Here is a 14,058-nt window from a genome sequence, read left to right as displayed (position 1 = left end):
TCAATGCTTATAAATACCTGAAGTGCAGGATTCAAGTAGATGATGCCAGGCTTTTTTCAGTGGCGTGCAGCAACAGGACAAGGGGCAGTGGACAAAAGCTGCAATACAGGAAATTCCATGCCAACACAAAGAGGAACTTGTTTACTGTGAGAGAGACAGAGCAGTGGAACAGGCTGCCCAGAGAGATTGTAGAATCTCTGGAGATATTCAAGACCTGGATACTTTCCCATGCAACCCACTGTAGGGAACCTGCTTTAGCAGCAGGGTTGAATTTGATTCCAAGAGGTCCCTTACAATCTTTATGATTCTATGACTGTGTAATGCTTGCCAGTACATATAGTCTGATATAAAGATTGTGTATAGCACCAAATAAAACTGACACTGATATTTGAAAGAAAAACCACTTTTTGGTGAGTGATGCTTTAGTAAAGTAGATGGAAAATAACATGTGGCGTTTACTATTGCAGAGTAAAGAACAGGAAATGGGGTAAATGGAATCTGCATATGATGTTTCAGTATAAGTTCTATTAGGCCTGAATTTTGTCAAATAAAAAAAAAGGTTTAAAAAAAAAAAAAATGTAAAGTAAAGCAACTTCAGATGTTAACTTGTAGTGTTACAAGCCTTGTGGCTTCTCTAGACATCGGAGAGCCAAAGCTTGTATCTTTTCATGAGCAGGTGATCAGAGTTGCAGTGTTTGGTAGAGACCTGAAGAGATAGAGTCCAACCTCCCTCCTAAAGCAGGTACTCTACAGTAGGTTGCACAGGTAGGTGTCCTGGCAGGTCTTGAGTATCTCCATGGAGGGAGACTTCACAACTGCTCTGGGCAGCCTGTTCCAGTATTCTGTCACCCTGACCATATAGAAGTTCTTCTGCATATTTGTATGGAACTTCCTATGCTCAAGTTCTTGGCCATTGCTCTTTGTCCTATTGCTACGTAACAGCAAGGAGAGCCTGGCCTCATCTGTTTGCCTTCCACCTCCCTTTAGTATTTAAAAACATTAATCACATCCCCTCTCAGTCTTCTTTTCCCCAAGCTGAAGAGGCCCAGGTTACTCAGTTGTTTCTCATATGGGAGGTGCTCTGGGTTCTTTATAATCTTTGTGGCCCTCCTTCTAGGAGTTCCCTGTCTTTTTTGAGGTGATGCTTGTAAAATCCTTATAGTGCCCCAGTGTCTGAAAGAGCCAGCAATGTGCAGAAAGCATCTTTTAAAATAGCTGGTGTTGTGTTGGATCTATTTCAGAGCAGAAGTATAGTGAAACTGTAGAATTTGGATAATTTCTGTGGTTGTTAATGTGCTCATTCTGGCTTGGGTAATCTGGTTGGAAATAGGAACACAGATCTGTTGGATTGTGGCTGGAGGAGGGGGCCACAAAAGTGGTATGTGGGATGGAACATTTTCCCTATGAGGACAGGCTAAAAGAGCTGGGGGCTGTTCAGCCTGGAGGAGAAAGGGCTCTAGGGAGATCTGAGTGTGGCCTTCCAGTGTCTAAAGGGGGGCTGTAAGAAAGAAGGGGACAGACTTTTTAGTGCGGTCTGTTGTGATAGGACAAGGGAAATGGTTCAAACTAGAAGGTTGGATATAATGATATTTATTTATTTATTTATTTTTAAACAACAAGGGTGATGAGGCACCAGCACAGCTTGCCTTGAGAGGTGGTGGATTTCCTAAAGACATCCAAGGTCAGGCTGGATGGGGCTCTGAGCACCCTGATCCAGATGTAGGTGTCCCTGTTCATTGCAGGGCAGTTGGACTAGATGGCCTTTAAGGATCCTGTCTAACTCAAGCAATTGTATGACCATTAAAGATACTACAGTACAGCTTCTGTACAGGTGAATGTTAAATTTCTTTTGCTGGCGTGTGTGGCGGTCAATAACTTTTTTCCTCTTTAATCAGATCACCCAGAAGACACGATGAGCGTTAAAGCTTTCAAGCTTGTCTCTGCTGTTGAGCGGGAGATGTTAATGGGAGACAAAAATCACATCAACATTGAATGCATTGAGTGTTGTGGAAAGAACCTCTATATTGGAACCAACGACTGCTTTATCTATCACTTTATGTTGGATGAGAAGATATCAACATCTGGAAAAATAACCTTTGCAGCCACCAAGCAACTGCATAAATACCTGGGCTTCAAGAAGCCTGTGAGTGAGTTGAAAGCAGCTTCTGCACTCACCAGGCTTCTTGTGCTTTGTGATAACACAATAACTCTAGTTAATATGATGAACTTGGAACCTGTTCCCACGGGCGCTAGAATCAAAGGAGCTGTGACATTCACATTAAATGAGAATCCTGTGAGTGGGGACCCTTTCTGTGTTGAAGTCTGCATCATCTCAGTCAAGCGACGGACCATTCAAATGTTCATGGTGTTTGAAGACAGGGTCCAGATAGTGAAGGAAGTGGTTACCCCAGAGCAGCCCTGTGCTGTGGCTGTAGATGGTTATTACTTATGTCTTGCACTTACTACACAGTATATAATTTTGAATTACAATACTGGCATCTCCCAGGATCTATTTCCCTACTGCAGCGATGAGAAACGGCCAATTGTGAAAAGAATAGGCAGACAAGAGTTCCTGTTGGCTGGTCCTGGAGGGCTAGGTAAGACTAAGCTTACTCTTTTTTTCAGTTCTTGAACTTGTGAGTCAAAGCTTAAGTAACAGTATTTTACAGAATAATGACACCTTTCTTCACAGGTCTGTGCTGTAATGCTGAGATAAAAGTTCAATGGTAAATTGTTGGTACTGAACGTTTTTATTGCTCTCCTGTCTTAATGCACAAAAATCTGGTCCTTTGTATCTTAATCATGTCAGTAGAAAGCTTCATGTCTATATCGATGCCTAACAGTGTAAGCAGTAGAAGATTAGCATATAGGTGTGTTTTACTGCAACACTAGTAAGAACTGTTAGGAGAATTAAACTTCATCCTAAATCCTGCAGAAGTAAACTGTCAAAACTGTAAGTGTTGTCACAGTAGCCAGTGGTAATATTTCTACTTTTCTTAGCAGTAGTTTTCAGTTTTGCAAAAATAGAGCCAGGTCATGAGGAATAGCACTCTCCCCTAATAGATAACTTCAAGGATTAATGCTGCTGCAATTTGTCTAAACCAGCAAATGCTGTGAGTTCAGTAATCTTGAGCTTTTTTTGGAAAAGCTGCAGTATCCTGGAGTTGGCAGACCAAAGGCACAATACTTGCATGCTGTTTGCCTTGACTCTCTGTTTAGGAGATGCAGTTTGTATATCATTCCTAGCATATTAGGAATAGTTTAATACAGATAGATCTCAAATAGTTAGGTGCTTCTTTTTTTGTTTTTTTTTATTTTAATAAATTCTGAAGAAGAGCATGAGTGTAATCAACTGTTTATGTTGAATTTGCAGTTTGTGACCAGGATGCAAGAGATATATCAACTTACCAGTTTTTTCCTGATAGACATGGAGATTAATTAGAATATCTCCTTTAGGAAATGATGTTCTGCGATGTACTTGTTTTTTCAGATTTGAGACTTTTCTAAGTTATATTGGTTATACATCTATATTAGAATTCTTTGTTGCTTTAGATGTGGACCTAAATTTATGGACATTAACCAATTTAGTAGTGCTGTGAAAATTAAAATTTGTGAATTGACTGTCTGGAAATACTCCTTTTTGGCATGTTGCTAAGGAGATCTCATTCTTTAATATTTTTTTATGAATGAACCATTCTGTTCAACTGCTTTGGCTTTATCTGTCTACTTCTTTGTTTATTTTTAGAAGAATGGATATGTTTTCAAAAAATAGGAAAAACTGTTCTTAGTTAGATTTTTACTTTTATTTGCTTCCCTAGAAGGCAGCTATACAGTAAAGCCCTTAGAGAAACCAATATTCCTGTATAACTCGATTGTCCTGTGCTCAAAATATCAGATATGATATCTTAAGCAAATCTACATCTCTTAGACTTAGTAAGGCTGCTACTTACTATATAACTTTTCCTTGCCAAACTTATCTTCTGATCTTTTCTAATCATCTGTTTCCTGTTCTACTCCTCCTGTAGTTCTGTGTAGTACCATGTAACCAGCTGTTCTTCTTCGGTAGAATTCTTGGTGAATTTTGCCTTTTTTGAAGTTGAGAAAATGGTTAAGCAACCTTATAAAACAAACATCGTGTATCTCAGCATTTGGGATATGCTACTGCTGTAAAGGGGATGGACTTGGAAAGGCCTGATAGGAATCTTAAGTGTCAATTTTGTTTCACTTATGTACATCTTATCAATTAAGACGTTCATTTGGCACTCAGTAGTGCATCTGTGTTGAATTCAGACTTGTTACTGAGGTGGAAATATTTTACACTGGTATATTTGGGTCTATAGGGTTTGAAGGGACATTTGTCTACTACGGTAACTTGATTTTGAGTTCAGACAAGCTGAGAATTGGCAGCAAGCAACTGCTTGAAATCATCATCATAAAGTAAAATATCTGAGTTTCTTTAACGTAACATTCAAGCAAAGTGAAAATTAGAATTGCTCATGGTTGATCTATAAACTGAACTATTCAGTACTTTGGTTCTACTTGCAGCTAGTGTATAGTTCGTGCTCTGAAAAGTAGTGGTAACTTGATTTTTATTTTCTTTTCTTGTTGGTACATCTTCATTCTGTCCAGTAATTAGTACATACAGAATTGAAAATCAGTTATTTCTGAGTACGCATGAAACTCTGCTTGATAAAATTCAATTTTTCAGGAAGCTGTTATTCCATGCTTCTAATCTGATTTTTTTACAGCATAGGCTTTATTTAATAATTTTCAACAAACGTTTCTTACCTACTGACACAGAGTACACATTCCCAGCATTAGTTGGTGTAACTATCCCTGGAATATTAGAGGTTTTGACACATCACTAAATGTGAGGCTGGATCAGGCCCTGAGCAGCTTAATCAAGCTTAATCAAGTATATTCCTGTTCATTGCAGGGGAGCTGGACTAGATTAAGGTCCCTTCCAACTCTAAGGGTTCTATGATTATATTATTCTGTGATTTGAGACAAGGAGGTGATTTGTGACAGCCTAACCAATCTGGTGGCTTTCGATGATGGAGTGATGGCATCAGTAGACATAGGAAGAGCAACTAATGTTATCTACCTGGACTTCTGCAAGGACTTTGATATGGTTCCATAGGAGGTGGCAGCAGGGGCAGATGACCTGGGAGAAATATGGAGAAAAATCCATGCATGTGGTGATGAGACTGTGCAAGCCAAAGTCCAATTGGCATTGAATCTGATTGACACCTTGTAGGACAACAAAAAGAACTTCTACAAGTATATTAACAGGAAAGGAAGGCTAGGGAAAATGCTTGCCCACCACTGAATGGGGCAGGCAACCCCATGCCAGAGGACATAGAAAAGAAAGTCTGAGGAGTTTAATTAATCGTGATTAATCAACATTGGTTTTATGAAAGGATAATTGTCTGACCTATCGGGTAGTCTTGGTGGATGAGGAGAGAGTAGTAATGTGGACTTCAGCAGGGCTTTTGATGCTACCTCCTATAACACTTACAGGCAAACAGATGAAGAACAAGCTAGATACTGAGATAGGTTGAAATCGTGACTCAGGGGTTGCAGGCAGCAGCACAAAGCTCAGCTTCAGTTCAGTCACAAGCTGTGTATCTCAGTGGGCCAATAGTGAGGACAATTCTGATATTAATGACATGGATAGTGGTATGCCTTGCACCCACAGTAAGCTTGTACGTGATAAGCAAGTGAGAGCAGTAGCTGATACAAAGATGACTGCTGCATTTTGTTTGAGGAGGGGCTGAGCAGCCTTAAGCTGTTCAATCTGAAGAAGAAAGACCTTGTGTAGATTGTACCAAAATTCAAGAGAAAACTTCATTATTGTGGTGGCTGAAGGATGAAACCTGAAAAGGGGTGTAAGTCTGTTCTCAAAGATACCTAAAACCTGACTGGATTAGGTTTTGAGCAAGTGAGTCGAAGCTGATTTAGTGAGGAGGTTCCCTCCCAGTTTCATCTAATCAACTTCAGTGCGTATATAAATTTTATATAATTAATTATAGTTTATTCTTTTTCCAGCATTAACTCTTCTCTGTGGTGCGTGGGTTGAACAGTTGCATAGTGATTGAGTAGCCTACAAATGGACAGCTGCAGCCTATAACTTGCAACAGGCACGTGTGCTAAGCAGAATGATTCATAAAAGGTTATGCAATTCATTTTCTTGCAGTTGGTGATAGTGTGTAAAGCATAGTAGTCAACAGCAACCAACATGTTCCCTGTTTTCACCCACTTGTAGTATTCCTTTTGCTGTCAGCTTTTATGATAACCAAAAGTTTTCATGTTGTTTAAAAGAAGCAAGTAAGTAATCATGCTTTTTCTTACTGCACTTTTTTCCCAGGTATTTTCACTAAAACTTTTGTTTAAAAACAAATAAAAACACTGCAGAGTCTATCAGACAAATATGTAAGTTGGTCCTTTCTTGAGTGTAGAGGTCGTACTGGATGCCCTCTGGTAGCCTTTAAGCTTTTGTGGTTCTACAGATTTGTAGATCTCTTAGTGCTAAGAACAGCATTGTTGTGTTTTGAGTCAATTTTATAACTTCTGGATTGCACGTGCATTTCTAACACGAAATCAATTTGTGATTTCATCTATATCATAAGGCACATTCCTGTACTTAACCAGGAACCATGGGCTTCCTGCTGTTGCTGTTATCCCTGGGTGAAAGTTTGATCAAAACTAGTGATGACATTGTTCTATTTCAGAAGCCTCAGCTGCTGAGAGCTGAGGGCTGTAGACAGATATTGAGTTGGAAAAGTACTGTGATTTGCTCTGCTTGTCTTTTCATTTCCTTAAAGGTTTGTTTTTTTTTTTAATGACTAATTAAAAGAGCTCTGTGATTTAAAAATAATCATAATGAAAAAAAAGTGTTTTAATAATAGCAAAGAAATATTAAAATTTTAACAATTTTTATTTCAAATATAATTATTCCAGAGTATTAATGATATATATAATTTTTTTCCCACCTTTTGAAATGGAATTGTAGTACAGGATAGCAAGGAGTCACAACTGGAAGGTATTAAAAGTGCAGTCAGTCTTGCATCAAATTTTGCTCCCGAAGTGTAAGAATATCCGAGTCAGTTTGGATAGGATATTGTGGCAAAGCACTATTTTCTGCAGTGTGCTGTTTGAAAAAGTGATACAGTGAAAGTAAATAACATGCTTTATAAAGTGCTAATAGTTAGATGTGAAATCATGACTGTGCTGCACCATTAGTCAAAGGAAAGGGTTGATAATTTCAAAGCAGCTTTAAAGAATCCAGAAACTTAGTTTCTGTACCATAGTTCTGTGTAAAATAAATAACTAAATAAATAAAAATAAAATGAAATTAAAAAAAATCTACAGCCATCTGTTGTATTCCCTTTTGGGGGGTCAGGGAGGGAGAGGTGTTAGGTTTTTGTCTGTTTATTTCCCTTCAGGGTGGCACTGCTGCCCAGCTACCCTTACCTCACCCTTGCCTCATTATTCTCTGTTTGGAAGAGCTTTTGTAAATTGAATAACAGAATCTTTTAATCTCCTCTATCCTTTAGAACTCAGGCTCATTCTACCAGCTGCCAAATGGCTCATTCCTGCTGAAGAGCAATATTCATAGGCATGTCTTTTTAGTGGAGTGAGAATTCTGTGATGTTAAGTGGTACGTGTTCATGTTTATAACAGAAATTTACATGATGCTCAGTTGTCAAAGAATTATTGAACAACATCTGCAAGTCTAGACTGGAATTTTCCATCAGTTAATAGTAGAAAAGTCTCAGAAAGAAGAATTGGTGAATACTAAGTACAAGAAATGGAAGCAAAGCCTTATGATCCAAAAGCAAGCCATACTTTTAAGCTAGGAGAAGGAAGAACAGAACAGACAGGAAGAAAGGACAATAGCAGCAAAAAAATACATATTAACTGAAGGTACTGGGTTTAATATCATTGATTTGATAAGACAGCATAGGTATCATTGGATATTAAAGATGTTTTTAACCTGTGTTTGGCTTAAATAAAGATATGCTTTATATGTTTGAATATTTTTTTAAGAGGTTTGAAAAACTGGCACCTTTCAGGAAGTGGCTTTTGTGTAGGAACTGTAATCTCATTCTGTGAAAGTTTAGGCATGGCAAAGTGGAGAAGTGAAGCACTGCATACGGCCTGGCGTGCTCTTTGGGCATACGATGCTGCAAGGACCAAATACGCCCTTATTGCGGGATAGGTCGGTTGTGCAGATCTGCAGCTCTTACTAAGACCATTTTGTTTGAATATCCAACCTCACTAAATATTTATGGTTTGGGATGAGTTTGAACAGCGTGTCATAATTGTTAAAGACACTTTTATGAAAATAATTGGGTTATGGATTAGTTGCTTTTTCAATATTTTCTCTTTTCATTCATTCAATCAACTTTTCATTCATTTTGGTATTTATTTCTGTGGGTGCTGGATAAAGAACAACTTCAAAACTGAACAAGCCAACAGGTTTGTAAGATCCAGGGAGGTGTGACGTGCTGCCACTGTGCCATCTGATGCTGCATCTGTTCTTCTAAAACCTATACCTTGTTATCAATACTGGTGGGGGGAAATGCTCTTCAATTAGTGTGAGCCTCAGGCTTCTTTCTTTTTGTAGGCATGTTTGCAACTGTAGATGGCATTTCGCAGCGTGCTCCTGTGCACTGGTCGGAGAACGTGATTGGAGCAGCTTTGTGCTTTCCCTATGTGGTTGCTTTGGATGAGGATTTCATTACAGTGCACAGCATGTTGGACCAGCAGCAAAAGCAAACCCTGCCATTTAAAGAAGGCCATATTCTACAGGATTTTGAAGGTACTAAAGAACAGTTGTTTTTTTTTCTTTTTGTACCAGTAATTCTGGAACAATCACCACTGTGAGCGTAGTCACTTCATTTGTTGTTTTTTGAGGGGGTGTTTTTTTTTTTGTTTTTTTGGTTTTTTTTTTAAAAAACAAATATCTATCAAATGTGTGAACTATTGTAACTTCTTAGCAAATGTTTTTTGTCATTTAGGTTCCTGCAGGCTGTGATGGGAAAAAATCATCACCTAGGATTCAGTGCTTCCAACAATATGTTGAATGTACTTTATTCAAGTTAGTTGTTGAATAGGAGTGTGTGAGCCTAGAGTTTTTTCTTGAAACTCAATACTGTTCTTTGAAAGAAACTAAAGATGTTACAAGTCTGTAATTATAGGCTGCAGATAGATGTCCACTTGTTCTCCTGGCAAAGTTTATGTATCTTAAAATTGTTCTTTTGGATGCCTTTCCAAAACAGTTGATAAAGCTTCGTAGAATTATAGAATGGCCAAGGTGAAAAGGACCTCAAAGTTTCAACCCCCTGCCACAGGCAGGGTTGCCAACCACTAGACCTGCAGAAGTAGGTATTTTATAACAAGTTGTTAAACACAAATATACTTTTTTTTTTAATGATCTAGCCTTCAATTACAGACTAGCTATGCAATATATTTCATACTTGTTTTGTTTTTATTCTTTTCCCTAGAGAGCTACAAACCCTAGTACTATGAATTGCATGTTACTTTTTACATTTTGAGTACAGCTGTACAATTTCCTAATGCAAGCATGAGGAAAATAGGCTCTCTGTTAAAAGTCTGTTCTCTTGAATCTAATTTTAAAGTGATGACCTCTATGACTTAGTTCTACAGAAGTTAAATATAATCAGCTTCATTTACTCAGAGCGGGACAAAATCTGCTATAAATAAGTTTATTAGCTTGGAGTGCAAATTACTGGTGAGCTGTGCTATCTGGGGAATACAGTAACAGCAAAGATAAGTTTTAAAACTTTAACCCTGTTTAGATTCTTATGTCATAAATGTTAAAGCCTATTTCTGAAATATTGCTCTTTTTTTCTGAAAAAGAGTGTAAAATCAATGTCTGTTTGTGTTCTCCAGGAAAAGTGATTGTTGCTACTAATAAGGGTGTGTATATCTTGGTACCGCTGCCTTTGGAAAAGCAGATTCAGGATCTTCTAGCTAGCCACAGAGTGGAAGAAGCCCTTGTTCTAGCAAAAGGAGCTCGAAGGAATATTCCAAAAGAGAAATTTCAGGTCTGTCATTACTTGAATTTTCATGATAATGTAAATTTACAGTGGGACCATGTATGTCAGTGGCCAAATGGTCACTGGGTAGGATGGGAGAGGAATTTGCATTGAAGAGGAATCTGCTAATACCTTGTAGTATTTCAGCCTGGAGAAACAAATGTGCTACTGAATTGATTTGTGTTGTTAACAGCTGTGATGTTTGCAGCACTGAGTGTTGCTGTTTTGCTGTTTTTGCTATTCTTTTGTCTCCTTTGTTCGTAACTTAAAACCAGAAAGCTGGTGACGGGGAAGGAAACATTGCAGTGCATGCTGTAGCTCTCTGTTCACTTGTTAGATAATATTGCTGTTTAAAAAAAAGTATACTTTATTTCCATTCAGAGGTGTTTTGTTTGTTTGTTTGTTTTTATTAGGCATTCTCACTGTGTCTTAAACTCCATAATATACAACTTTAAAAACTGTCGTAGGAAGTGCATAACAAACACATCTTCCAGACTTGGGCTGGTATATAACAGAATGGTTAAGATTTCCATGGAGTAAAAGCATCTCAGTAGCTTTTTATTTAGTGTTAGAGATCTGTACTCGTTTCCTTCTCCCTCTGGTTTATTTTATAATACACATGCTTCAGAATTTACTCCTATCTCTGATCTGGAGTCTGAAACTTAGATAAGCATGAAATCTCTTGTAATATAAAGAAATAATCAGTTTATTCTGGAGCAGTATTTTTGGAAGTGAACTTGAAACGATTCACCAAGTATGTGATTGGATGTTTGATGGTTTCTTTCCTTTTGATCTATAATCCACATGAAATCTATATGTGGAGCAGAAATTAATATTTTCTATTTTTTTCTAGGTACTTTGGGGTGTTACACTGCCATCAAAATGGCATCTGTTGCATTACTTTGAGTTTGCTTAGAATACATTGAAATTTTGGTACCTGACTCTGGAAATTTTAAAACTGCAGTGGACCAAAATGAATTCAGTCTATCAGGAAATATTTTAATTTTAAAAACTTTGTAATTTTGTTCATGGTATAACATGTAAATGTTGTTCAAGCCCCTTGGAAAGAAGTCATTAAATGAAATGAAAACTCAAAGAGCTTTCACTTTGATCCATAATTCCTCTGAGTGGCTGGGAGATTTCAGAATGTAAAGATTTTGGCAGAAGACTGTTTCCATGTTTCCCCCCTTTTAGGAAAGTACTGTCTGCAAGTACTTGAAAAGTACTGAAGTACTGGAAAGTATCTCAGTGAATTGAGAATTCAGTTTGCAGTTTGTTTTAATGTCTAACTTTTCCTTTGCAATCTAAAGAGGCAAACTAAATTCCTGCTATGAGGACGGAATACATGATTCTGAATTCTGTGTATTTTTTACACCTCTAATTTTCCAGCTATTTCCAGTTTGAGGATTTAGTGTGAGAGATTTCTCCACAGATTAACTGCAACTCCCTGTATAAAATTCATGATTAATTCCTCTGAGGTTTTCGTACTTTTAGGGGTTTTCTACTTTTAGAATAAGTTACCTTCTATTTAGTAGTGCCTTATGTGCATTTGTATGTGTGCCTTACTTCCCCAAATTACTGTTTCCAAGAATGTTATTAAGTTCCTTCTGACTTTGTGTTTTCAAGTGTGTTCTATTACTTTTGGTCAATGCTATGGCTGAAAAGCAAAAAATTTACATTGCGAGCAAAACCTCTTGAAGGTTTGAATTCTAAAGTTAACTTAAAGTTAAGTTAGTTAACTGCAGCTTAAATTGATGAAGCCTCCCATTGACTTGTGAAAGTGGTTCAACTTAAATTCTTTGTTGACATGTTAGTCCAATTTTTCGGAATGCATCAGTAGCTGGAAATGGGACGTGTTGAGCTTGCTTTCCAATGTGTCTCTAATAATTAATGCTGTCATGACAGTTTTGGTACAAGCACATCAGTCATTCCTTTACTGTAGTCTCCCATAATATAAGCCTGACAGAGTGCATCCAAATCACACGCTTCACATGCATCTCTTGCGTCGTTTCCTGGGCATTCTTTAATTGGTCAGATCATCTCTCTCTCTTCTAAGTCCTATCTAATAAATATCTTCAGGTATCTATTTTCCAGGCTTTACTGATTCTTGTATAGCTGACATTCAAGGCCTTAATTCACCGTTTTATGCTAGCAGGAGTAGGAAAATGAAAGTATTGGATTAAGATGCTTGATCCAGCAGCTGTAATTTATCCATACAGAAGGGTGATTGCAGTTGTTTGATACAATTAGTATACTGCCTTCATTTTCAGTAAGCTGTTTTATCTTTCCCAGTTTGGAATGGCTTTTGCCATTGCATATGTGACTTGAACTCAGTCAAGGGAGCTATTGAGGACGTAAGATTTTTTTCTGAAGTTCAATACTGCGTTGTCGTTGCATGCATACACAGTTGCACACTTTCTCTATTTACATCTATGTAAATATATATGTATATATGCCAATAATGCAGAATGATATTTGGGTTGAAACAGTAAAGTACTGCATTCTCAAAATTATTTGTACAGCAAATGCTTAGTTTATGGTAAGAAGATCATGCATTAGTAGCTCCAACATTATTTAGCACGTGCTCCTGCATACTGCATATTTCTGTTATTTTACATTAAAATGTCTTTGAGCATCAAGAATTATCATTAAGTAAAAACTGCAAAGCAAGAGAGGTGCAAGGGAGATGGCTTTGCTGGCTATCATTTTTGGTAGAAGAATAGAAAGGCCTTTCTACCATGCTACCATGAAATGACTGAACACTACTTATTAATTTTTCAGGACAGCTGAAGTTTGCAGAAATCATGGTTGATGGTAGTGAAGACCTTGGTTAGATTGACACACCTCTTGCATAGGTATCTCTTTTTTTGCCTCTCATTTCTCTCCAGTTTCAAAAAACTTGTTAACTGCACACAAACCTGATGAAAACTGAGGTAACTTTCTAGAAAAAAATCTTTTTGGCAATCTTGTTGAGAATTCTGATAATCATAGAAAGGCTTTTCCAAGCTGCTGGTAGAATTAAGGCTTTGCAATAGCTAATGTGGCTTCAGCAGTCAGCTTTGTTTACTAGTGCTTTTTCAGATACTAATTAATAAAACTCTTAATTCATGTTTCTGTAAGTAAACTTTTGTTCTTGCTTTTTTTTTTTTTAATATGAATTCAGTCAACAGTATAGAATTTGCCTAAGGCACTTCAAGTCCTGTGGTTGTTATGTTGGGGCAGTAAGTAATGTCTTGAATTCTGGCAGACTGTAACTTAATATGATTTTAAATGTGCTAATTACACAATTAGTCTAGAAGGACTCAGGATCACTTCTGTATCATAAACAAAAATAAGCTGTTTGTAGTTGGTACATAGATCTACCTTATTTTTAAAAACTCTGCAAAATATTGTCATATTTTCCAGATGTATTGCTTCCATAATCTTGAGGCATTTTAATGTGTAATGCTTACCTTGTTGGGTGAAAATCAACCAGAATACTCCATATCTTATCAGTGTATATTTTAAAGTTGTAGAAGCATCCGCTTGGAGATGTCCACTGAAATTGGATAACAAAGGAATGAGTGAAGATACATTAGAGAAAGTGAATACCACTTAATCAGTTTTAAATTTAAAGCTGATTTCTTAGGCCTACACTTAAACTGTCAACAAGCTCTTGTGAAGATTGCTGTAAAGAGTGAGCCGTACAGTTAAGGCAGGGCCTTCAGTGTGTTAGATCAAGGCAAACTTAACTCTAATATTCTAATTCCTAATGTGTAAAATTAGTGGTCCATTGGCTGGAAAAATTGAAAATGGATTTCCAAAAACCCCTAACTTTAATGTTGGTTTCTCTAGCAGCTTGATCAGTGTTTGTTCTTTGGCCCTCCCTAGCAAGCCTGAGGTCAGATTTTGAAGGTTTTTGGCACAATAAGATGTGGGTCGAAATCCTTTACCAGCACCTGTCTGCATCCTCAGGCACTTACCAGACAGCTATTCATAAGCTGACAGATTTCAA

At 37.4% G+C, this 14,058-nt stretch overlaps 1 protein-coding gene across 2 annotated transcripts in view; it reads left to right on the top strand.

The window, feature by feature from the left end:
* The window catches only part of TGFBRAP1 (transforming growth factor beta receptor associated protein 1), a 33,799-nt gene that overhangs the window by 1,294 nt on the left and 18,447 nt on the right, over positions 1-14,058 (top strand). For both annotated transcript variants that reach the window (XM_042810074.1, XM_042810073.1), the window contains exons 2-4: positions 1,896-2,597; positions 8,630-8,824; positions 9,919-10,073. In XM_042810074.1, the coding sequence (XP_042666008.1) occupies positions 1,913-2,597; positions 8,630-8,824; positions 9,919-10,073 (1,035 nt within the window). In that variant the 5' untranslated portion in view covers positions 1,896-1,912. The remainder of the gene's footprint in view (positions 1-1,895; positions 2,598-8,629; positions 8,825-9,918; positions 10,074-14,058) is intronic.

This window comes from Centrocercus urophasianus, unplaced genomic scaffold (genome assembly GCF_019232065.1).
Source record: "Centrocercus urophasianus isolate 14NV4802_14NV808 unplaced genomic scaffold, USGS_Curo_1.0 seq_12, whole genome shotgun sequence".
Taxonomy (NCBI): Eukaryota; Metazoa; Chordata; class Aves; order Galliformes; family Phasianidae; genus Centrocercus; species Centrocercus urophasianus.
This window is presented reverse-complemented; position numbering and strand designations above follow the sequence as displayed.